The sequence below is a fragment of the Columba livia genome, chromosome 15, assembly GCF_036013475.1.
Source record: "Columba livia isolate bColLiv1 breed racing homer chromosome 15, bColLiv1.pat.W.v2, whole genome shotgun sequence".
Taxonomy (NCBI): domain Eukaryota; kingdom Metazoa; phylum Chordata; class Aves; order Columbiformes; family Columbidae; genus Columba; species Columba livia.
This window is the reverse complement of record NC_088616.1, coordinates 4,754,976-4,777,496: the sequence shown is the minus strand read 5'-3', so window position 1 is coordinate 4,777,496 and position 22,521 is coordinate 4,754,976. Positions and strand designations below refer to the sequence as shown.

Here is a 22,521-nt window from a genome sequence, read left to right as displayed (position 1 = left end):
TGTTCAATTTCATACAATTGGTGGTTTCCCAGCACTCAAATCTATCAAGATCTCTCTCTAAGGCCTTTCTACTGTTGAGAGACTCAACTTCTCCTCCTAATTTTAGTATCAACAGCAAACCTTCTTAGCATGCACTCAACTCCTGCATCCAGGTCAGTGATAAAAACATTTAAGAGAATAGCTGATGTTACCCCATTGACTACAACATTTTGAGCCCGACTCTTCAGCCAGTTATTCACCCAAGGAAGTAGAGGACAGAGCCACACTATAGCCTTGAGCTGCAGCTGCTAGGACAGCACTGCCCTTTTGTGTAGATACCAACAGTGAGTATCCTCGAGTGTTAAAATAGGGTAATAACCACCTGAGCAGATATGTTGTATATTACTCTTTCAAGTTTGGGTTGAAACGTTTATGAATTAGAACTCCTTAGTTAGGGCTCTTTCCTGTCTCAGTTTATAGGTCAAGTTTACACAAAGTAATCCTTTCCAACTCAGACCATTTCATCATTTCTTTGTCATAGAAACTTCTGTTTGTGAGAAAATGAGGCAAAATCCCTTCTTAATCCTGCTGTATCACAGAACAACACTCTCTCTGTCTCTCACTTGTATTTCTTTTTGGAAGAGTGTGCTAGTTGCCCCGATACCAAATTGACTAATAGGGATGAGATAAACAGCTGTTTGCTGTTGATAGATGCAATATTACACATAAAATCACTATGAGAAATTAAAAGGCTTATTTATTACTAGCTCTGTAGTATTGTTTAAAAATTCAAGAGGTCAGATACAGCATCAACAACTAATAACATATATTAATTAGTTGCAATTACAGAAATACAAGTTCCCAGACAAAATGTGAGCTAGGATCATCCTGGTCTCTAAGAGGACACTCAAATAGTTGATAAAAGTGAGGCTGCATATCTGGTTTGATAAGCTCAACTACAGGCATTATCATATGTATGTTCTTTCAGTGAGGAGAGAATGTATTAATATACGTGAAGCCTGTAGCAGTCTCTATGGTTACAGCTAACATTTTCTAATATAAGCCATTGTCTTCAGATGCTTAACTTTCCATGTTTCAACTGCTTAGGCTGAAATTTTCTATCGCTGCTCATTGTTTCCAGGTGAATTCTCTAGCAATCAGGTTAGCAAATGTACTGAAGAATTCTAGCAGATTCTCATGCTGAAATTGTGCTTGGAAATCTGGCAGGGACTCAATATTATCATTAGTTACCATCCTCTTAAATTTAACCCATGGCTCGGTGACTTTAAAAGACTCAGCACATCCTGCGAGAGGGTTTGTGCTTAAATTTCCAGATGTAACATCTACAGTGGATGGATCAGTCTCAGCCAGCTGCTTCCAAATGCTGCCAGAAACACTTATCTATGCTGAACCCCAAAGTCCTGCAGAATGTGGGGGTCAAACAGGACACACCAACACTGCCCCTCACCTGAGGGATTGTGCCTAGGGGCTGAGAAAACAGAAGGCAGCCCAAATTTTGGATCTGCAGCTCTTCAACTGAGTATGTTATAAATAACTGTCTCCACACCACAGGTATTCTGGCAGTTTTTGTGCCTAGTGCCAGCATCAGAGATGCAAACACACCAAGTCAGAACAGTCATTCTGTAGGATACCAGTTTCTGTAAAAGAGAGTTCCTAATAACTTCCTGACACTATGCTGTGACAAGCATTGTAAAACCTGGACTGAAAACATTTTCTTTGAACAGCTCTGTGAAAAAGAGGTGGTACCCAAGCCTGTTCATCTCCCACTAGCCCATATACTGTAAGTTAACATGTGCCATCACCACATGTGTGCCCAATTCTGCTCATCTAAACCATGGCCTAGGGATGGAAAACGGATTCTGTGTTCTATGGTTTGGGTCACAGGAGCCAAGAAGTTATAGATATACCCGAAGAGGTTCTTTAGCCAAGCTGAGATCTTGGGAAACAGCTTGTTCTTTCTGCAATGTCTTTGCGACCCTGCCATTCTTCACAACTTTATTAATGATGTTTTCTGTTTTTCAGAGTTTGGGTGGTGGTTTGCTAAATTTAAACTTTCTTAATACCCAATTAATCCTAGATGTTCCTGATATCCTAATTAATTTTTACCCACTTTACCTCTCGAAAGTATTTAACAAGTGACCAGTTGTTACTCTTGTGCGTTGCAGGTGTCCTGTGGTTGTCAGTAGTATCCGAGGTGTTATACATCATGCTGTTAGTCGTCGGATTCAGCCTTATGTGCCTCGAGCTCTTTCATTCAAGCAGTGTGATAGATGGGCTCAAGTTAAATGCCTTTGCTGCTGTCTTCACTGTGCTTTCAGGTATGAACCTTCCCTTTCCCTTTTGCCCAAGGAGCCACAACAGAAATAAATTCTAAAACTCTGAAAGAATAAAAACTGGGGGCTACAAGACTCTTTTACCCCCCTTTAACTCTTGCATTTTTCACTACAATTTTTTATTCCTTGGGAACAAGGACCACATGATAAATTTGCCTCTCGACAGGGAGAAGTGAAAATACATAGTCCTGATTTCACATAGGCAATGCAGTAATTAGCCTCCCCCCAGCCCACACAGCCATTACCACAGCCATAGCCCAAGCCTCCATTATCAACATCATCAATTATCTGGTAGAGAATGAAAAACACTTAGTGTTTAAAATTTTTTTTTCTGTGTTAATCCTAAAAGTAAGTGAAGGCTTCAAACCCATGAAAGAAGCCCATCTTTCTCATTAGCAAAACTGAGAATGAAAAGGGTTCTAGTAATCTCATTCAGGAACAACCACAAGAGTAATGTGGGGACATTCACATATCTCAGAACAATGGTTTCAGACTATTTTCATGCTTGGTCTGTACTTGGAGCCCTTCAGTGAATAAAGTCGAGCAATTCAGTTCTCCAAAAGAAGTTATCAAATCAAACTATGTAATTAGGGGTCCCTTCAGTTCTGTGCTGGCTGACAACTCCACTTCCCAGGACTTGCACAAGCAACCAGCCACCACTGGCTTTTGTGAGCACTCCTGCATGGACCTCTCTGGCAGAAAGAACTCCTGCATTTTATTCTGCTGTATTTGAAGCTGAAAGAGACTCTACCATGCAATGAACATTTGTGTGAAGGAGTTTCTGTCTTCAGGGATTGCTTCAAGTTGTGAAACAGAGTGTTATAAAACTTAGAAATGGAGATGAAAAGAGAAAAAAAAAATGCTAAAGCATACTTTTCAGCTTTGGATGTAAATTGGATTTTTTTTAAAAGTCAGCTCAATTTTCAAAATTAAACTACGGTGGAATTCTTCAGCATTCAAACAATTATTTCCGTGCTGTTTCTCATCACCATTAACTGCAGTTTTAAGTTTTGTAAGAATTATGAAGTTTGCTTTCCTACACATCTTTCTATTTTTATTTCCTTCCCTCTTTATAAGTACATTACCATGATGCTCCAAATAGAAACTTTAAAATTTTACAGAAAAAGGATAGCGAAATACAAAGAAGAAAACTAAACCAAAACCACACCAAAACACTGCTAGTTTGTTGTTTGCTCAGTGACAGAGATCTCAGAGGATAGAAGAAAAGCGTATTTATTGAATCCTAGCATATTTATAATTACACAGCTTTATAGAAATCAAATAACAAAGAGGGCTTTGCCTTGAAGCAACACCTCTCTCAATAAATTCATGCCAGAGTTCCCTCCTAAAAGTGCAATGGGATCTCCATATTCTCATAGCTCAACATCAAAAGGTTAGGAAAAATAATCTTAACAGTGTGGCCACTTGCTGCTGTTTTGTAACCTCTTAGGAGTCATCTTAAAAAACTCACAACACTGACATTTTTGTATTCTTCTTAACCTTATATGAATTAAACAACTTATATATGTCTTTCATGTAATATTGACAATAGAGCATTTGAATCAATGTGATATGGTCCATAAATAATATTTTTAGTAAAGGTATCTGAAAATGCTTTAAAATATATAATCTTTTCCAAATCTAATTCCTTGAGCTCTCCTAGAGGCAGCTCTGGTCCTGCAAGGCTAATGATCTCGAGCCAAGTACGCATGGTCAGTGTTTCTGCGCTCACACTCACTCCAGTCAACCCAGCTCACCATATCACCGGGATTTTCCACCCACAATCATCTCTTGCCCTGGGCCCCAGGTGGGTGGGCATCCAGGCATTTTGTTCTATATGTCCAGCCTTAGACAGCCAGTTGGAGGAAAAGATGATCTTGTAAATACAGTATTTGTTGCTTCATGCTACAGCCAGGTAATTTTATCCAACATGTGACCATTAAAAGTACAACATAAAATATCACAGGATATCCCAATGGAGCACTTGGCAAAGTGTATCTAAAACAGACCAAACCAATGGGTGGCATCAGGAACAAATCAAAAGTGCATGAAGCAGCACAATGAAAGTAAGACTGGTATTCTTTTGCTGTAGCTTATATGTGGCATAAAGCCACCGACAAAACAGCAAGGGACATGCCCACCCCCAACCCTCCTCGCCATTAGGCAGAAAATGCAATAAGTGCCACATTTTCACTGTGGTCCCCGTGTTACAGCAGGACTTGCTGATAACCTCCTACTCACCTGTATCAGTGGGCTGTCATCCTCTCCTCTCACACACAGAAAGGTCTGAACATTGCTGAAACCGCATTAAGGTTATGCATGACAGAACAAAGCAGAACAGCCTTGCTGAAGCTGGTCCTGGCCCCATCAAGCCTCCTGATGGCTCTGAGTGACTGTGACATGTCTCGGGGCAGCCTGTAATATTTTATTAAGGTTGAAAAATTACTGACAGTAGGTATAGGAACAGCAAACTCCAAACTTTAAAATCAACGCCATATCTGTCAGCTGGAGAAAAATCCCCTGATTTAAAAAGTGCAGCAAGATCCTAGTGGATTCTGGAAAGTAAATATAGCCAGAAACAAGCAAGGTGTGCACCAGTTTGTTGTGCTCCCATTAGGCCTCCCACCCTGTCAAAATATCATTTTTTCCAATGTGAATTACTTTTTCCACCTCCTAACTTTGCAATGTGTCACACCAACATGAAGCAGCTGAGCAAATCACCACAGCTTCTCATAATAAAATATCTTCTTTCAGCCTCTGCAGTTGTTTGTATCAAATATGACATTTGTCTTGCTGAAGGTCCTGCTTAACATACCCACAACACAAACACGACATTCTTCGTCTTCCCTCCCCCAGGATTGCCCTGAATCATCCACATGTCTGGTGAGACTAATAAAGTGCATTAGACTCTGAAAATAAGCAGGAAAGAAGAGCCAAAATCTGGGTCTGGAGAGGGAAAATCAGGATCTTCCACATGGAGGAAGGGCAACTGTGGAAAAAAGTAGATGATCAGAGATTACAGTAAATGGTGACTTTGGTTAAGGAGGCAAGTGTAACATATGGGACCTCACTGTACCGCACTGTGGCAGCACATCAGTATTTCAAAGTGCCTTGAACTGGCATTGCTGCACAAGGGATTTTTGACACCTGTCAGTCCAAGGTGTATTTGGAAAATGATGATCCTGCCCCAGAGCTCACCTAACTGCCTGAACCCCTGCTTTGGGTGAGCTCAGCTGGGAGCTTCATTCTGCACGGCCTAGGTACTAAAGCAGACACATCCCAAATTATTGTAGCTAGAAAATTCTCCATCAGAGCTGCTACTGGCCACCACTTCTCGAAAAGTTTGGGTTTCAATTTTCCTCAGAGAGATGTCTAAATGTAAAAACACAGGCTGGCCAGCTAAGTAGAATAGCAAATTCAGTGATCTAACTGCAACCCTGTTCTTTAGCATCACAGTGAGTCAAGTGTCTAATACATTGTCTAATCTTCACCCGGTTGTAGTTATCTCAGCAAAATATAATGGGCCCACAAAAGAAAGCATCGTCAACATGGTACCTTCAAAAGTATTCCTATTGTGTCCTCACTTTCAACTGTTTTATAAGTGTCCAAATTTATAAGTCTTAGCAACTGTTCAGATAAAATACTGTTCTTTGGCATTAACACATTCAATCTTGCATTGCCTACAGAAGCCTCTCTCCTTATTTTCTTACCTGAGGCCTGTCTGTGATGGGCTAAGATAACTTGTGGGTGGAACACCCCTGTTTTGCAGCAGCAAGGTTGGTGGTAATGCTAATTGTGCAACATTTTCTTCAACAATTTTCTTTCTTTAACTCTTCTCTTAATTGAGAATTCAGCATGATGTGAAGTAATGAGCTCTCAGTGACATCTTTCCTCTACCCATGCAGCTCCCTCCTCCACAGTAGAATAGGAGGCATAAAAGTACAACAGAGACTTTTTTTGAGCTTTCAAAGCACTTCCAGCAGTAGCTGTCTCGAAAATTATAAGAAATATTAGCACAAAAATTCCTATTATAATCCCTGCTTCTCAGGTCTCTTGGGGATGGTGGCACACATGATGTATACTCAAGTTTTCCAAGTGACAGTCAGCCTTGGGCCAGAGGACTGGCGACCACATTCATGGGACTATGGATGGTCCTTCTGGTAAGTGTCACCGCCAGTTAATATCTGTTCATTTTTGAGTTGTTCCATCAATCTGTTGGGAGATTGTACGTATCATCTCAAATTTTCAGGAACATGCATGTGAATGTCCAGCTGCCAAAGAGCTGGGAGCAAAACCCTGCCACAGCCATGAAATTGTTGAGGTGTTAAGAGTGTTAGAGGATGGTGACTATGCAGCAGCAGCTGTGCCTGTCAGCAGGTACAGAGCATTTGTAAATAAACAGCAGCCACAATTACCAACACAGATTGAGCACTCTCATTAAAGTTCAATTTAGGTACGTAATTGCCATGGCATTTCAGAGACTGTTAGGTTTTTTTTTCTTTCTTCCTTGGTTTTTAATTAATGTCCCAGTTGAACCTGACAGTGTGACTTTCAACACAAAGGCAGAGGAGTGCATAGTGCTCCTGGCACCACGATACTTCCCTGTGGATCATGGGGAGAAGGCTTGGGAAAGTAGGCAAAACATTCTGGAGAAATTATTATTATTATTTTATTTTTTTTTACCTTTCCCATTTATCTTCTATAAATCACATAAAAATAGTTTGGCCAAGATATGTCAACTGTGTTATGTTGCTTACAAGTTTATGAGAAGCTTAACAAGAATAGCAGACTGTGGAGAATAGAAATACCTGCAAACAACATTCACATTCCCCTAGAGGCATCAGCCTCTTTGGATGGCTAGGGAAAATTTTCATTTCTAAATATAGCATATTATTTTAATTCCGTCTCAAAGCAGAGCCAACAACCATTGCTAAGACCAATAAATAAATACAAATACTTATGCACAACACTGTGGAGCATTACTAGTCTTTCCTTCTCCCTTCACTATACTGTGTTTCATGGGATGAGTTATTAACATTTTAGTAACACTTTACAAAACATAAATTGCGTTATTTTAAAAATACAGCTTATTTTGTGTAACAATAATAAATATTTATTGAATATGACTATGAACTTGTAAATATAGTACATTAGTATTTTTAGAATATGGATATAAATATATATAACAATTCTGTAATAATAATTGTATATTTAAATAATGCATATAGTATATTAATTTGTCTTCAGTAATCCACTTTATAATTACTGCAATACTCAAAATTCAGAATGTTGTTAAATATGTAGCATCATAAAGCACTCATTAGATTATTCTCCTTCATCTTGTGCAAGACAACAAACCCAATGTCTCAGACCCAGCACCAGAGGCTCGTGGGTCCCACAGGGCCCATCCTGGTCCTCCTCCCCCCTGCCCATGCTCCAAGGTGATGCTCAGAGCCCGCGTCCCCACACTGCAGCGGGTCCCAGTGCTGGCTGCTGTCCTGGCCACAGCGCTGGCCCAGGCAGATGTTGCATCCCCTGCCTGCAGCGCTCCCCAGGCAGCCAGAGCCTGGGCACAGTCGGCTTTGGTTTAAAAATCAGGACTGACCCTGGGTTAAGCCTGGCTGTGGAGGATGCTGGAGATTCCCACAAGCAGGCAAATATATGGGGGCAACCTCATGTATTCCTATATTCCTGAAGTGGGACCTCATCTTCTCTCCATACCCTAGTTAAAGCTGAGCTCTGCTTGAGCGACTGCTGTCACAAAGCAGCTTCTCCAGTTAGGTAACCTGTCCCTCCCTAATACCTTCCACTTGTCTATGCAGGATGCTGGGCAAGGTACAAATGTCAGCTCAGTCCCAGCTCCCCTGGGACAGATGTGAACAGCAGCAGCAGCATTTTCACAGCAGCCTGAGAAAAGCAGGGGGGGTTCCTCATGCTGTGCCACTGAGTGGCAGCAGACCTGGCAAAGGAAGGTCTGAAAGTCAAATGCAGCAAAAGCAAGTCTTCTTCCTTCCAGCTAACATTGAACCACCACTGCTGTACGGACTAGAGAGCTACAATCTCCCCGACACCTCCTAGACTTGATCACCTTCTTTAAGAAGTGTTAAAAACAAATGCTCACCCAGACTGGTGGAGTTTGGAAACTCAGCACATGTAGAAATTGCTTTCTGCTCCATCTGGGTTCAGATGATGGCCTGAAGCATGAGCTTTAAATACCCCTGAACCCGTAGTGCAAACATCAGCATTATTTACAACTCTCTGTAAAAAGTACCACTGCAGCATCCTACTAGACAACAGAGCACAGAGAATTGTAACACTGCTGAGGAATGGGACCAGGGAGCAGTCTCCTCATGGCCAAGAGCCAAAGCGCATGAGCGGAGATCTAGACTGGCATTTGTTTCCCAAGTGCCAACGGGAAAAGTATTTTTACTGTGACTCTATTTCCCCTCTATTGAAAGGGAATGATAAAAATACCTCTCCTCAAAATGAGGAAAGGCTGCTTGTGATCTTACCCCGTTTCCAAGCCATTGGCAAAGCCTGGAGGTTGGTCTGTTCTCTGGCATAAGCCAGGGGTGGGCCAAAGGATTCTCCAGGAAGGAGCTTTCCGTGGCTCTGAGGACCAGTGCATGTTCATGCTCAGCCCCCCCTAGAAAGAAAACAAATACAAAAACCTAAGCTGTTTGAGCCACAGAGGAACTTGAGAGCACAGCCATGAGCTCAGCCTGCCGAAGGCACGATAGGTACAGTCCCACAGCATTTGGGGCACAGCTGGCACAGAGGGGCATTGCTGTTACAGAGGTCTTTACCTAAGGTAGGACGTAGCTCTTACAGGTAGGAGAACCACCCTTTACCCTTAAAAACAAATAACATTTAACCAAAGTCCATAAAAACTAAAAGTGTAAGTCATAATTGTCTCGCTATTATGATTTACCAAATGCCAGACCTGAGGTCATGTTGAGAGTCTTCATTCTGTATTTCCTTCTCTGAACCTTTCAGCATTTCTGAGTTAATGATTAGAAATCATCAGAAACTTTCAAGAGAGTTTTTTGTCCATATATCATTCCCCAGGCACCAACCAGGCACAGTGAAGCATGTGATTTCAGCTGGCTTCTTCTTTGATATTGTTTAGGAGTCCAGCTGGCAATGTTTGGAGCTGTTGGAGCTTTTCCACACACTCCGTGTAGGAGGAAGATGCTTGCCAGGCTTCCCTGTGCCTGGACACTCACACACAGCATGAGTTTCCTTCCCACTTCTCCACCCGACTGTGGGAAACCTAAGGGAACGTCATCACCCCGGGGCTCACTACAGTTCCTTTGCATTTGATTGCATTTGCCAAATGGGTTCAAAAATGACTGGGAAAGGGCTGCCTCCACACATTTCATTGCCATGGGAGTCCCTAAAGGACTTGTTATGCACTGAATTTTGAAATCATTGAAATGAGCCATTTCCGTTTACTTGAACCATTTTTTCCCCAGATTTTTCAGTTCATGAATATGTGTTCTTTTTCAAGTTTGTTCAATTTGAAATGATAAACTGTTTCCTTGTCTGCGGATCATTTGCAGAATGGGAAAAGCGTTCACGCTGAGGGCTCTGTTGATAATGTGTGTTTATAAGATAATGCCACTTTGGCTATATTCTTTCCATTCTCCGTAATTTATATCAATGTTCAATTTGGATTTAGAAAAGGTGAAAGCAAGAAGCAGGTAAAGTGCGTAGCTGACAGAGATGATTAAGTTAATCCAAGTTAGTTAGGAAGCCACTGTGAACTACATGTAGCTGGAGCTGATAGGCTGAATGTGAAGTCAAGGTGAGCCTGAACACAGACAAGCTCTGCAGACAAAAGGAGGAATTCACTGCTTTTTTGTAGCCCCATTTCATGCTCAAAAAGCATCTAAACTCCTCGGGGCCATGAGTTTCCCCCAACCACATCTGCACAGTGAGGTAAAGGCTGGAGGGGAGATGTATGGGGAGGACAGAAGGCACCCGTGGGAAGCCCAGTGCACAAGCAGGAGCAGAGCAGCTCCCAGCTGAACCCCCCTTGCCAGCAGACCCAGGACAACACTTGCTGCTGTTCCCGCCTGGCGCTTGGCAGCCACATTTTTTCTTGCACTTTCTCCCACTGTCTCTCCTTGCTCCTGGTCGATACTTTTAGGTATCCTGCCACTGACTGGCCAAATTGGCTGTCACTGCCCTCAGATTGGATCTCTCCACAAAATGCAAGTGCCATCTTCTATTCTGGTCAGGATTTCAGAGACCAGATATAAGCCAGGAATGCTAGAAATGTCCATGAACCAGGAACAAAGGAAATACAGTAGTCTGAAGAAGGCATAAAAAAAATCTCTGCAGTAGTGTTGTGCAGAGCCAGTCTCCCGTGGATGCTCGAGGACTTCCACTGGTCCAAAAGACATGCTCTGTGGGGCATTACTCCTTGCAGGAGTTCAATACCGTTCTATAGATGTTAGCACTTGTCTGCAAGGCTCTGAAACGTTTCAAAGGGAAACAAAAAGGCATCCAAGTGTTCCATCAGAGTGCATCAGAGGGTTCACACTAGCACTCTGCCACACGGTTCTCCATGGGATGAAAGCTGTGCTCAGCCCCTGGCCCACCCTCCTGCCTGCGTGCCTGAGCTCGTGCCACAGGTCACTTGAGGTAAGATGAGGAGAATGGGTTTGTCACCGCTGACTTACCTGCCTAGTCGCATCCTGTGTATGTGTGTCTCTTGGCGTCAGAAATATAACATGAGCTGCTGTCTTAACCCAGCTCTGTCTGCTGGTTTCTCTCTCCACAGTCTGGCATGGGGCTCTTTCACCTGCTGCATGGCGGCCTCCGTTACTACCTTGAACTCTTACACTAAGACTGTCATTGAGTTCAGACACAAGCGCAAAATCTTTGAGCAGGGCTTTCGAGAAGAGCAGAACTTCCTAGACCAGGAAGCCATCAAGTACTTCAGAGAAAGGTCAGTGCAGTCAGTCACTCCATCAGTGGAGGTTTTCGTGGACTCTGCTAGTCTCAGAAAATCCAGGCTCTCACCTGTTTGAGCACATGTGGGTGAAGTCTCTGAGATACTTGGAGAAGATGTGTGTTAAAGACAAACAGAAAAGATCCTCCTTGATTTGTTTTGTCCTAAATTTTGTGATGACCCAGTGCCTGCCTTTTCTTACATACCCATTAAAACACAAGACTGGCAAGTCCTTACAGTATGCATCTGATTCATAAGAATTCATAAGAATCTATGCTGCCAATGCAAGCTGATTTTCCCTCTCTGGAAAAGTTAAATTGTGGGGATATAACAAATGTTACAGCCATCTTTTCTCAGCTCATGTAATAGGCACCTCCCAATAATCCTAACGGCTACTGAGACATTTTCCAGCCACCACTCGGCCACTTTGGACTTGCCATCTTCCATAGTCACATGCCTACAACCCATCCTAGACTCCTCCATGCAATGCATTCTCCTGAGCTCCTCCACACAAATATACACCATGCTGCATGTCAGAAACATCCACACAGTGCCACCCACACTGCTACCAGGGTCTTAGATGGACTCTAAGTCCTGTCTGAGCCCTGAAGGCCAAAGATGCTCCTTCACTCTGGCTGTCACCTCACGCTGCCCACCCACCACACTGCTGACCCCAGGTACTCAGCCCATGTGGCGGCACTGGGAGACTTGCTGCTCTCATTCTTCTGACAGAAGGTTAAGGCTTTGCTTAAAATTGTAGAATGTGAAGAACACACAAATATTGACCTCATACAGCAGAGGGGGTGTGATGCCCTCCATAGGGGCACCTTCATGGGATGAGGAGCTGCTAAGTAGAAAGAATCGTCACTGAAAGGAAGTAATGTCAAGATATTTTGGGAACAGAAAACATAAGGAGGATTCATTCTTGTCCTTCTGACCAATATGGCAATTTCTCAGTGGTGGAAGAGGGTGGTTGGGAAGCTCTGAGGAGACAGAAGATTTGAAAGGATCAGGTATTTCAGAACTAGAGAACTTCATGCTTATTACTTTGCTTTGGCTACCCAACCTTAATTAATAGTCCTTGTTGTTACAGTTACTCCCCTGCCAACTCCTAAGTTTTCACTCTACCTTTCAGACAGTCTGGAAGGATGAGAGAAATTATTCAAATGACCATGACCTTCCTAACTTTGCATTTAGAGATGACAGGGAATTTTTAAAAATCTCATGTGTGAGAAAAAAACCCCAGCCAGAGTGAAGGGGAAGTGGTCAGCATGTGCCTGGGGGAAATCAACAGCCAGCGAGGGAAAGCAGTCAGCTGAATTACTGAAGTGAGAATTGCAGATGAGAGACTGACAGAGTTGTAAGCAAAAGAATATGTTGAGTTACATTGGGAAATGCTGAGAAAACTTGACAAAGCACCACTACTGCCCTATCTGGAACAGTAAAGAGCAAAAAACTTTTATGTCCTAGAGGACAGTAATGCTCTTTATATCACATAGATATTGCGTGGTTTGATTTTGATTCCATATTACACAGCATCACCTCCTCCCCAGTTTTACATACATGTAAACAAATACCACATAGCACTTTACAATCAAATTCATGTTGGAAAATCTGTAAGACTTTCACCCCAACACATTAGATAAACAGGTGAATGGCCCCAAAGAATGACAACAAGCCAAATGCAGCATCAAGTCTTTTCCAGGTCTCTTGGGAGGAAGGTTTGACCTTAACTATGCAACTTACAGGGTATTTAAAACACATATGCCCAAGAAAGCAGCAAGTCCTACCTTGACCAGTACAAACCAATGTGGTTTTGAACTCTTCTCTTATATATATCATTCCAAACACGCTCCGTACGAGGCAGAACGCATACAGAACAGCCTGTTCTTTGTAAATGTTCTATATACTGGTCAGAGCCACCCTGACCAGTATAAAGAGACAATACCTTTTCCTCTACTGCTTGCTTTATGACGAGCTTGTATATTTTGTTCTGTCCTTCCAGCTTCCTTTTGCTCATTTTGGGTTTGTGTGAACAATTCACTTGCTGGTCACAACCTCCAAGCCCCTCCACACACACTTGGCAAGCACAGCCCAAGCATGTGGTGTTCCCAGACTTCATGATTATGACTCCTTTTTTATATCACATTATTTTAATTGTTGTATCTGAATACATAAGAAGCCTAGAGACGGTGTTACCATGGGATCATTCCAGAGATTTAAAGCTGTGCAGCATTACATCCTTTTTGTTGTTGTGTGGGGTTTTTTTTAATTATGTTAGCATATTAATGGACAGCTTCATTACTGTGACCTGGGAATACTCGGAGACTGCAGGTCGCCCAGGGGTCATCAATTAGCAACAGAGTGTTGCTAGATGCTTTGGGTGCCAGCAGTCCCAGTAAGCACACATCTTCCTCTAGCTCCAATCTTCCTTTGCACAAACAGAAAATAAATTATATTCTCTTTCCTTCCTGTGCATATATCCAGGGATATTTCACATTCCCTCCTACTTCTACACCTCCATGTTCCTTTTCATATCTCATAAATAAAACCCTCCAGCCTTTCTTCCTTCCAGTTACTTTATGCATACCACTGTCCTCTTCTTTGCTTGTTCCTCTACCTCAGTAGACACCCAGCACCCACTGTATGCATGCATCTACCTCTGTGTTGAATGGACCTGGTGCAATAGGCAGTTTTCTAAGAGCAACATATTTCTAGTGAAATTTAAAGCTTTATTATGATTCTCCACAGTTGCAATTTATCTTCTGGGAGTCAGAGAAGACAAGCATTAGCCCCATTTTGTCTGATAAAACTTTTGGTAGAATATATTTCTACAGGCCCCCGTTCCCAGAGAATAAATTTGCTTTATGAAAAATACTGGCAGTAAAATACCACCAATCTCGCAAGTACTTTGTCAAACATAATATCACTGTATTTCATTTAACTTTAATCACATATAACTGCATTTAACACCAGAAGATTTACTAGAGGTGTATTAGATGAAAGAGCTGAAATGTTCCCTTGAGACCTCCCAATCCATTCATCATGTTCACCACCCGGTGCAGGAGGGTCATGCAGAGGATGAGCTGCATCAACGCCTGGCTTGTTGTCCTGTCCCCCTCCATCCGCTTGAGCTCAACCCATCCCATTCCCAGCAGCTCAGCCTCTCATGATCCACATCTGCTGCTTGTTCACTTCAGTCTCCACACCCTAAGAACTGCCTCAGCTGTGAAGAACATAGGACAGAACCTTAAAATCACATGAGTGTATATGTAGACCCCAAATGCTGGTCCACAGCCTGGCTTGGCTGTCCCTTGAGCAGCATGTGTAGTTATCCAGCCCTAAGTCCACACGTAAGCACAACCAAGTTGCAGAGACGGCTTACACGCAGACAGACAAATTCTCTAACTGCCTGCGAGAGCAGAGACACAGACTTCAGCTCTCAACAGCTACGCATCTTACTGGTTCTGTCACTGCGAAAACATTTAAACAGCTGCTGAAAAATCGAAGATTCATGATTTTATATTCAGCAATTATTTCCCCCCCAGGCCTGGGATACTTTGAAGATTCCAGACAAAATAAACTCTGTAGCTCACACCGTAAAATCAAAAGACATTATAGCCCTTAAGATTAGAAAGATGTGATACCCCTCAGAGTAGCTCTAAGCCGAACAAGTAAATGATACAGACTTGGAGGTATTATTCATGAAGTAAGTGTTCTCTAAAATTATCAGTAGAATGATCTGCAATATGTCTGCTTTCAGTCTTTGTCTTATTATTGTTTGTTCTCCCTTTTTCTCTGGTTTTCCTTTTAACCTAATATTTGTCTGTAACTTTTGCTCCCTTTTTTCAGTCTTTTAGTTTATTAGGTGTCAGTTCATAACAGATGTTTCTCTTTGCTCTCAATTTCTCTTTCTGCTCTGTTGCATGTGATTACTCTAGCCCCACATGATCATGAGCATGGTCCATTTCCTACCTTCGCCCCAGCTAGCAGAGAAGGGATCCCCCCACATGCCTTTCTGCTTCCTTTGCCCTGAGGATCCTTCCAGATTAGTCAAGGGGATGGGGATTCTTTATCATCTGAAGTTTGATGTGCTCCATCTGACAGTCAACTGAAGGAATGTCAGTGTGCCGGGATCTTCTCCTCTTTCACGACCTGGCTGTTTGGTTTCTGCAGTGCCCTGCGGCACACAGACATGGTTCCAGGACTGCTGTCCCTTTGCCACTGCCTGCTGGCACAGAGACAAAGCTGCTCTGCAGAGGGGTCATGCCATGACATCCCATATGTTCCTCCACACCCTGCACAAACATACCTGTAAGCCCATGAGAAAATAAGGCGCACAAGCAGGGGACCGGGGCAACTCTTCTAGTGCAGCACTAACCTCAGTGCATCCACTGTCGAATCTTCAGCTTTCTTAGTGTAACATCGAACAAATGTGCAACCGCCTAGTTTGGGGATTCTAAAAAGGCAGTGAGAGGAAGGCAAGATGGAAATCAGTAGTAGATACAGCAGTTTTAGCAGCTTTTCCCACATGGCTGTATTATAATTAGGACACATTCACAAGAATTGTGCTCATTTAGACCAACTGGCGACAGCAACATTGTCATCACATCCGTTCAGGCAAGAGACGGTGCAGCTAGGTTATTCACATTGAATGTCTTTCCCAGGTTTGTCCCCAGTTTCTTGCCTTCCTTTTTTCTGTATTAAAACAATCCCCTTTCAGCCACTCCCTGCCACTTTTCCTTGCTCCCAGAATTCTGGTGGGCTTTGTTTTCAGATGAGAAGTGAAAGCCTTTCTTTCTTCAGTATGCTGGGGGTCAGGCAGAAGCTGTTAGTGGGGCAGGTGAAGACCCTGGAGCAACAGTCACAGCTGCAGGAACAAGGAGGGCTGTAGCTATGGGGAGGAAGATCTGGAGAAAGGGGGTGTAGAGGCTTGAGATGAGACTATGCGAGAGTTGAAGCTTAGAATCAAGGATAGGGGGCTTGAAAGGGTGGAAATCAAATTCAGGTGAGCTCTTCATGGAGAGCTAGTCACTGCCTTGAGCAAAGAATAAAAAGTTATTGAAGTGGTATGAGAAAACTTGAATTAGCTACTGCCCTCTTTTAGTGTTGAAATCAGCAGAAAGAGCAGCAGTTTTGGAAATGCATCCGTGACCGCCAGGCTGTGCGAGCCTAGGGGCATTGAGCCCCATTGGAACTGAGGCCACTGCAGGCAGGGGGTACGGAGGTCACCCCACCCTGGCACCAGCAGGAGAGGGGGCTGTAGAGCCCAGTATAGCCCTGTCTTCAGTTCGATATCCAGCCTTTTGCTCCCTGTGAAGCAAATCTCACTTATTTGGCACGGTTTGTACGCACCAGTGTACAAGCTTAGCAAGTAAATCTGGAAGATTCAGCCTTACACAGTTCACTCATCCATAGCACAGTATCTCCGAACTTGCAGCTGTCCATCAACACTCATTGTGGTACTGCAGCTGATTTAACAACATTTTTCTTGCTGACTGAGCCCTCACTCCGATCTGCAAAACCAGCCCAACATCAGGCAGATGCTGCTGGTGAGATTCTAGAATGAACTGAGTTCAAATTGCCATTGATACCAATGCAGATGAAATGTCTCTGCAGGGATAGAAAATGTAGCTTTGAAGTGCTAGGAGCAGTTTGAAACAGACGGCAGAACCAAAGCTGTTGCAGAGATAATAAATCAGGACTATTCCCAGCACTATGAGAATCCTAACTTTTCAAATAATCATTTGCATATGCTATTTTTTCATTTTTTTGTACATTTCTCTATTGTATCTTAATCACAACTTTCTTTCTTTAACTTCACTGTACCCATATAAGATGTTGTGCAGATCATATCAATGCTTTCCAAAGACATGCCAACCTTTTGCTCTGATTTCCTCCTTGGTCACCTAGATATCCAAACAGGTTTTGAACTGTTGACCTACAATACCTCCCATTTGCAGAGTCAGATCTTTTCATATAGACATCAATAAGAATTTCCAGTCTGACTATTCACCTTTCATTAGCACACAAGGATGAGTGTAATGTTCTGCCCTGGATTTATTCTGTACTTTATTCTGCAACACAGGAAGGTTTACCTGCAGAGCTGTTCCTTCTGGAAAGTTACACGGACTGGCACATAAAAGGTGCAGCACTAGCAACATACCCACTTCCAACACACTGTACAAAGCTGTTAGTCCCCGATGCTTAGATTCATCCTGAAGAGTGAAAGAGTGAGAGAGACACAGCCCTGAGCCCCTCATTTCTGTTCCCTATGGCCTCTTTACATGAGCTTTCCCCCACGAGGGGCAGAGCCAGTGGAACCGAGTCCTTCCCGAGACCATTACGATCTCCATAATGGGCCTGGCTGGCTATAGATGGAGGAGCCCAGGTATGTTGTACTCTTGTTGATTTTGACCCTTCCATTTGGGAGCAGCTTTTGTTTCTGTTAAAGGTGCTACTTCTATATTCTCTTTTCCAGGACTGAGGAGGAGAGGGCTGAGGCTGGGGACCTGAGGTTACAGTGCCTCCATAGCTGCTCCCCAAATAGTAAGTGACCATGGCTCGAATATGTCCGATACACAATGGCTTGTACCATCCCCACACTGCATCCTTGGGGTTAAGAATAAGGTTTGGAGTAGGAAGCTGTGGAAGCAGAGGTTTGTAACGTTCCCAGACAGCATTGCACAAAGGGTAATCAACTAGCATATGAACAGTACAAAATTCTCCAGGATTCAATTTAGAATGTGCACATATCCTATAATTCTATGTTATCTCAAGAAGCTGTGACTTCATAGTAGTTTAAAAATATGCTCTAATTTACACCTGTATAACTTTCATTATCACTACCTTTTTTCATCTATATTTATCATGAATTCATGATGATGCATGCTATTGAATATAAAAATGATTGAAAGCAGCTTTGGTAGACAATAACATTAGTATAATTAATGTAGTTTCTTGTACTTACTCAGAAAATTCCTATGCTTTTATTAAGCATTTGCAAAAATTCTTACTTTAAGCTATGGGAATCAGTGGTTCAATGTGTGGAGCAATACTGGAGCATGGCTCCTGCCCTGCTCTCAATAATATACTTTTCCTTTACTCTCCAGGAAAGATGTGTGCAGTTTCATGCATTTAGTTCCTTGCAAAGAAAGCAAGTGATTCTTCATTCAGCAGGAGAGAGACTTGGGAAAATGACTTGCTGACTCTGCGCTATTAAAATTTGGAAACCTCATAGCATTTTGCTGCCTCTGTCTTGCTGAGATGCACATCTCAGCCACATATTCATGGAAGCTTGGTGTCCATAACCCTAATAACTGAGGGTCTTGATCCTTCATCAGACCTGCTGGACCAGCTCTCCAGTCCCATGTCACTGCAGGTGGTCTCCCCACAGGCACGATTGCACTAGGACTGCTCTCCAGCTTGGTTTGGCGTCAGCTCACTTGGTAACTCCTGCTCCTTGAAAATGTCATGTCAGTTATGGACCTTTCCACAGGCAGATCCACATCTTTCATTTTCACATGCCTGAAAATGCCTGTTAGTACAAAATTGATCTGGGTCATATTTCCCAAGAAAATTCCCTGCCTGCCAAGATACTGGCTGGCGCTCAAACATGCTTATTTCATTATGAAAACTGTCCAAAGGTCTTTGTTTCAAAGAACAAATAACAATTCCTGACATTAGGCATTCTAAGGAATAGAAACAAGGCTTTATTGGTCCTATGCCCAGCCCTGCCCCAGTACTTTGATTTAAAGGACACATAGCTTACCTCCATAGGTGTGCTGACAGCGCTGTAAAAGCAAACTGCAAACAAGAAGTCCGGTATTGGGTTAAAGAACAGTGGCCATTCTTCAACATTACATCAGTTTCATCTTCACATCAGTTATCTACTGTAATGCAATCAGATCAATATTAATAAAGTAACATGAGTGAAGTTCTGCTCTCAGTTCACAGTTTACTTATTAATCCAACTTAAGCTTCAGAATCTTCATTATGCATGCTTATTAGAGAGGAAAAAACAACAGCTACTGCTGCTCAGGATGGCACAAAGCCTCACAACCTTCAGATGAACATCTCCTTCCTGGAACACACCCCATCAAACAATAACCAGCCTGTACCTGATCAGGGGATTCTCCTTAATGTTGTTTCTAGCTTCATACACCCCCATTCTCTTTGTCATACCACACATGCAATGGGCTTGTGGCCAGCAGAGAACTGTTAATGGCAAGAGAACAACAGGAGAAGTGTTTTGCTAAAGTCAGAGCAACCACAGAGGTTACACTGGCCCTTTGGCCATCCAGGGGCCTGCTCGTATGATAGAAGAGGGCAGAACACCTAAAACAGACCAAGTCCTCCCCATTGCTTGGTCAGCTCACCACCTGCATTGCACTGGCAGAGTAAACGCCAGCAGGTCATTTTGAGCTCTTCACGCAGAGGAGGTCCTCTACCAGTAGGACACAAGGACATAACACCAGAAGTTATTCCTGCTGCTCACTTCAACCGGCATTTCATTCTCTGGAGGACTTGTCAGCTGCTCTCAGAAAGAAATGTTCTGAGGCTTTTCTAATTTGAATCAAACAACATATGAGGAATATTCACCCATCCTCAGACATCATGCTTTTTTCTGTCCTTCCACAGAGACAACAGGGTATCTGGTCCTTGTTGAGAGGCAAGGATTTTTGGGGAGTGCTGCTGTAGAGTGAAACGGTAAAAACTTCAAATAAAAGAACAAGGCTGAGCAATCACAGAACACAAACACCAGCTGGCCAGGTGTTTTTACAAAAGAGAATATTAAAGGTTGGGCAGCAGCCCAGGAGCACTGTGAGAGTGTAGGTAGCACAAAGGGCCTTATACCAGGCCAGGACCAGAGCAGGATCACAGATTTCTCTGTTGCTGAGACTAAGCTATCTGTTTTAGGATGTGGCCTTAAATTATAAATTTCATCAGAAGCTTGATTCCAGAGGTGTCTTGATCAGGGTAATTCAATATTCAGTCTCAATAATTCTATATTAAACCATTTATTATCCATCAGTAAATGATAATTTTCCTTTAATGGGGTTTAAACTTGCCTGAGCTGGGCTAAGAACACCATCAGGGAGGTCTAGCCATAAACTGGCATCATCTGCTCTCACCGAGCTGCCTTCCTGTGCAAAAATAACGTGCTGGCCCTTATACATAAAATATCCCCAGCCATGTTTTGTTCATATCAAACTTAGTGTTTCCATTGCAAAGCCTTAAACAGTCTCAATAGTCTATTTGCTGCCATTTGTGATCTTGGAGGTCTCAGCTTTTTCTTTCACATGTGCAGGGCTGGGACATTTCAATCCACCAGTCGTGCACAGTCGCTCCACAAATACAATACAAGGAGAGGTTTCACATCAGGATTTTTTGTTGGTTTTGCACAGTTATTTATTAGGAAGAAATACTCACAGTTACTGGGCTCCCGACAGAAATTGTATCTGATTTCAGACATCTGTATGTCCATGCCATGTCCTCTGCTCCAGTCTTCTCCCACCACTAGGCACAAATATGATGAGCCTGCTGCTTAGGCCAATGTCCCTGGGACTCACAGGGCAGATGGGAGGGGTACAGATGCTAAATGTAGAACAAGAGGTAAGAGAAAGGTGCGAGAAATGTCACAAAGGACAAGAAGAGACAGGTATGGTGGCAAAGCCAAAGTAGAAACTGGTAGCTCAGAAGAGCCAAGAGCTGAGCAGGAAACAGCTAAAAAGCTTTGGTTGTCATTTGAGGCAAATAAACCCAGGCTCCAGGATACCAACTTTTCCCATAGGAAACTGAAAGACTATTCAAAATTCAGCATTAAAAAAAAAAAAAAAAAAAAGTCTAAGTTTTGGCAATGTGGGCATTTTAGGGGTGTCGCTTGACAAAGAAGAAATCTTGAAAAAAGACTTTTCTTATCACCACCCCGTAGGCATTTCACCTGGGTCCATCCCACAGCTCTTCTACCATCTTCCCACCTCTGACTGTCTACAGTAAGATTTATGCAACCAGCCCTTCAGTGCTTTGCTGTAAAGCACATTGTCATGTTTTTTCAGTTCAAACAAAATCATCAGAAGAACTCTCGACTTAAAATATGGTGGAAATTATTCATTAAAAAACTAAAATATATCCACCGTTTTTTTCTTGGTTGCAAGTGCCACTGAAGGAAAGTGGTGCTGGATTTGCAGGCAACTTTCAAATGCCTCCAAATTCAGTGCTACAAAAATTCTGCTGCACAAGCTCAGCTGGAAAGGGCAAGGCACAGACGGCAGACAAGGTCACTCTGACAACGGGGAACATGCTTGATATGCTGAGCAGCACGGGGATGGAAGAAGCAGACAACAAGGGCTTGACGCATTTGAAGTGTCGCTCAAAGTTGAGTCAAGGTTTCTCCTTGTGGAGGTACCTGACAGCTGCAATCACCTTCCTATTTCATGTCAGCACTGATTTCAACTCCAGGTCTTGCAATTCTTCTGTAATTTATTCAGTTCACAGTGATTCACTACATAAAAACTGGTGGAAAAAAAAATCCCTTCTGATAAAGCACCATGGTTACAGATCTAAGATCCAGCCTTGTTATACTGAAAGCAATGGGAATGTCATTCCTGTCTTTAGGCAAACCTGTGCCCACTAGAAAACTCCAAAGTTACAGGTCTCAGTTCTGTTCTCATTTACCTCGGCTAAAATCCAGACTGACATTTTGCTTTAGCAAGCTTCGCATTGCTTCTTAAGCAACCAGCTGCCCTGCTTCTGAGATAAGTATGATGATAAAACTAAATTCACTCCTATGTTTAGCACTGCAGCCAGTGAAAACTAAAGGGTGGAAAAGGAAAGCAAAACAAAGCGACAGTTTATAGTACTTTTTTGTTTCCTCCAGTGAACGGGTGAATTGGAAATGTTTCTTATATAAATTTCAGTGAGATTAGTTGTGAAATGTGTTTTCTGTCACTCTTTTAAATTGATCTTGCAATAAATGTTCCATCTCCTACAGCTAATCCTGGATTTATTAAAAAAACAAAACAAAACAAAACAAACCCAACCAAACAAAACCGAACAACAAACACAGACAACACCAAAACACTATAAAAAAGCTAACCTTGTCCAACACAGCTAAAGATGTGAAATGAAGTATTTCAGATTGTATATGCAACCAAATAGCTTTTCAGTTACTGTGCATATTTCCCCCCCCCCCAGAATGTATGATAAGTATGGATTGTAGCTCACTTA

At 42.7% G+C, this 22,521-nt stretch overlaps 1 protein-coding gene and 1 long non-coding RNA gene across 6 annotated transcripts in view; one reads left to right on the top strand and one right to left on the bottom strand.

The window, feature by feature from the left end:
* GSG1L (GSG1 like) overlaps nucleotides 1-22,521 on the top strand; it is a 79,897-nt gene that overhangs the window by 52,917 nt on the left and 4,459 nt on the right. For 2 of the 5 annotated variants that reach the window (XM_065030733.1, XM_021295749.2), the window contains 3 exons: nucleotides 2,166-2,318; nucleotides 6,382-6,493; nucleotides 11,122-11,289. In XM_065030733.1, coding sequence (XP_064886805.1) covers nucleotides 2,166-2,318; nucleotides 6,382-6,493; nucleotides 11,122-11,289 — 433 coding nt within the window. Of the gene's footprint in view, nucleotides 1-2,165; nucleotides 2,319-6,381; nucleotides 6,494-11,121; nucleotides 11,290-17,773; nucleotides 17,842-18,404; nucleotides 18,666-22,521 lie in introns of those variants that run through there. The other 3 variants (XM_065030736.1, XR_010466316.1, XM_065030734.1) reach the window with 3 other exon arrangements.
* Nucleotides 15,633-20,856, bottom strand: LOC110363235 (uncharacterized). Its single transcript, XR_010466318.1, has 3 exons — nucleotides 20,725-20,856; nucleotides 19,064-19,184; nucleotides 15,633-15,751 (listed from the first exon to the last, which is right to left on the bottom strand). It is a non-coding gene; the product is annotated as an uncharacterized LOC110363235 (long non-coding RNA).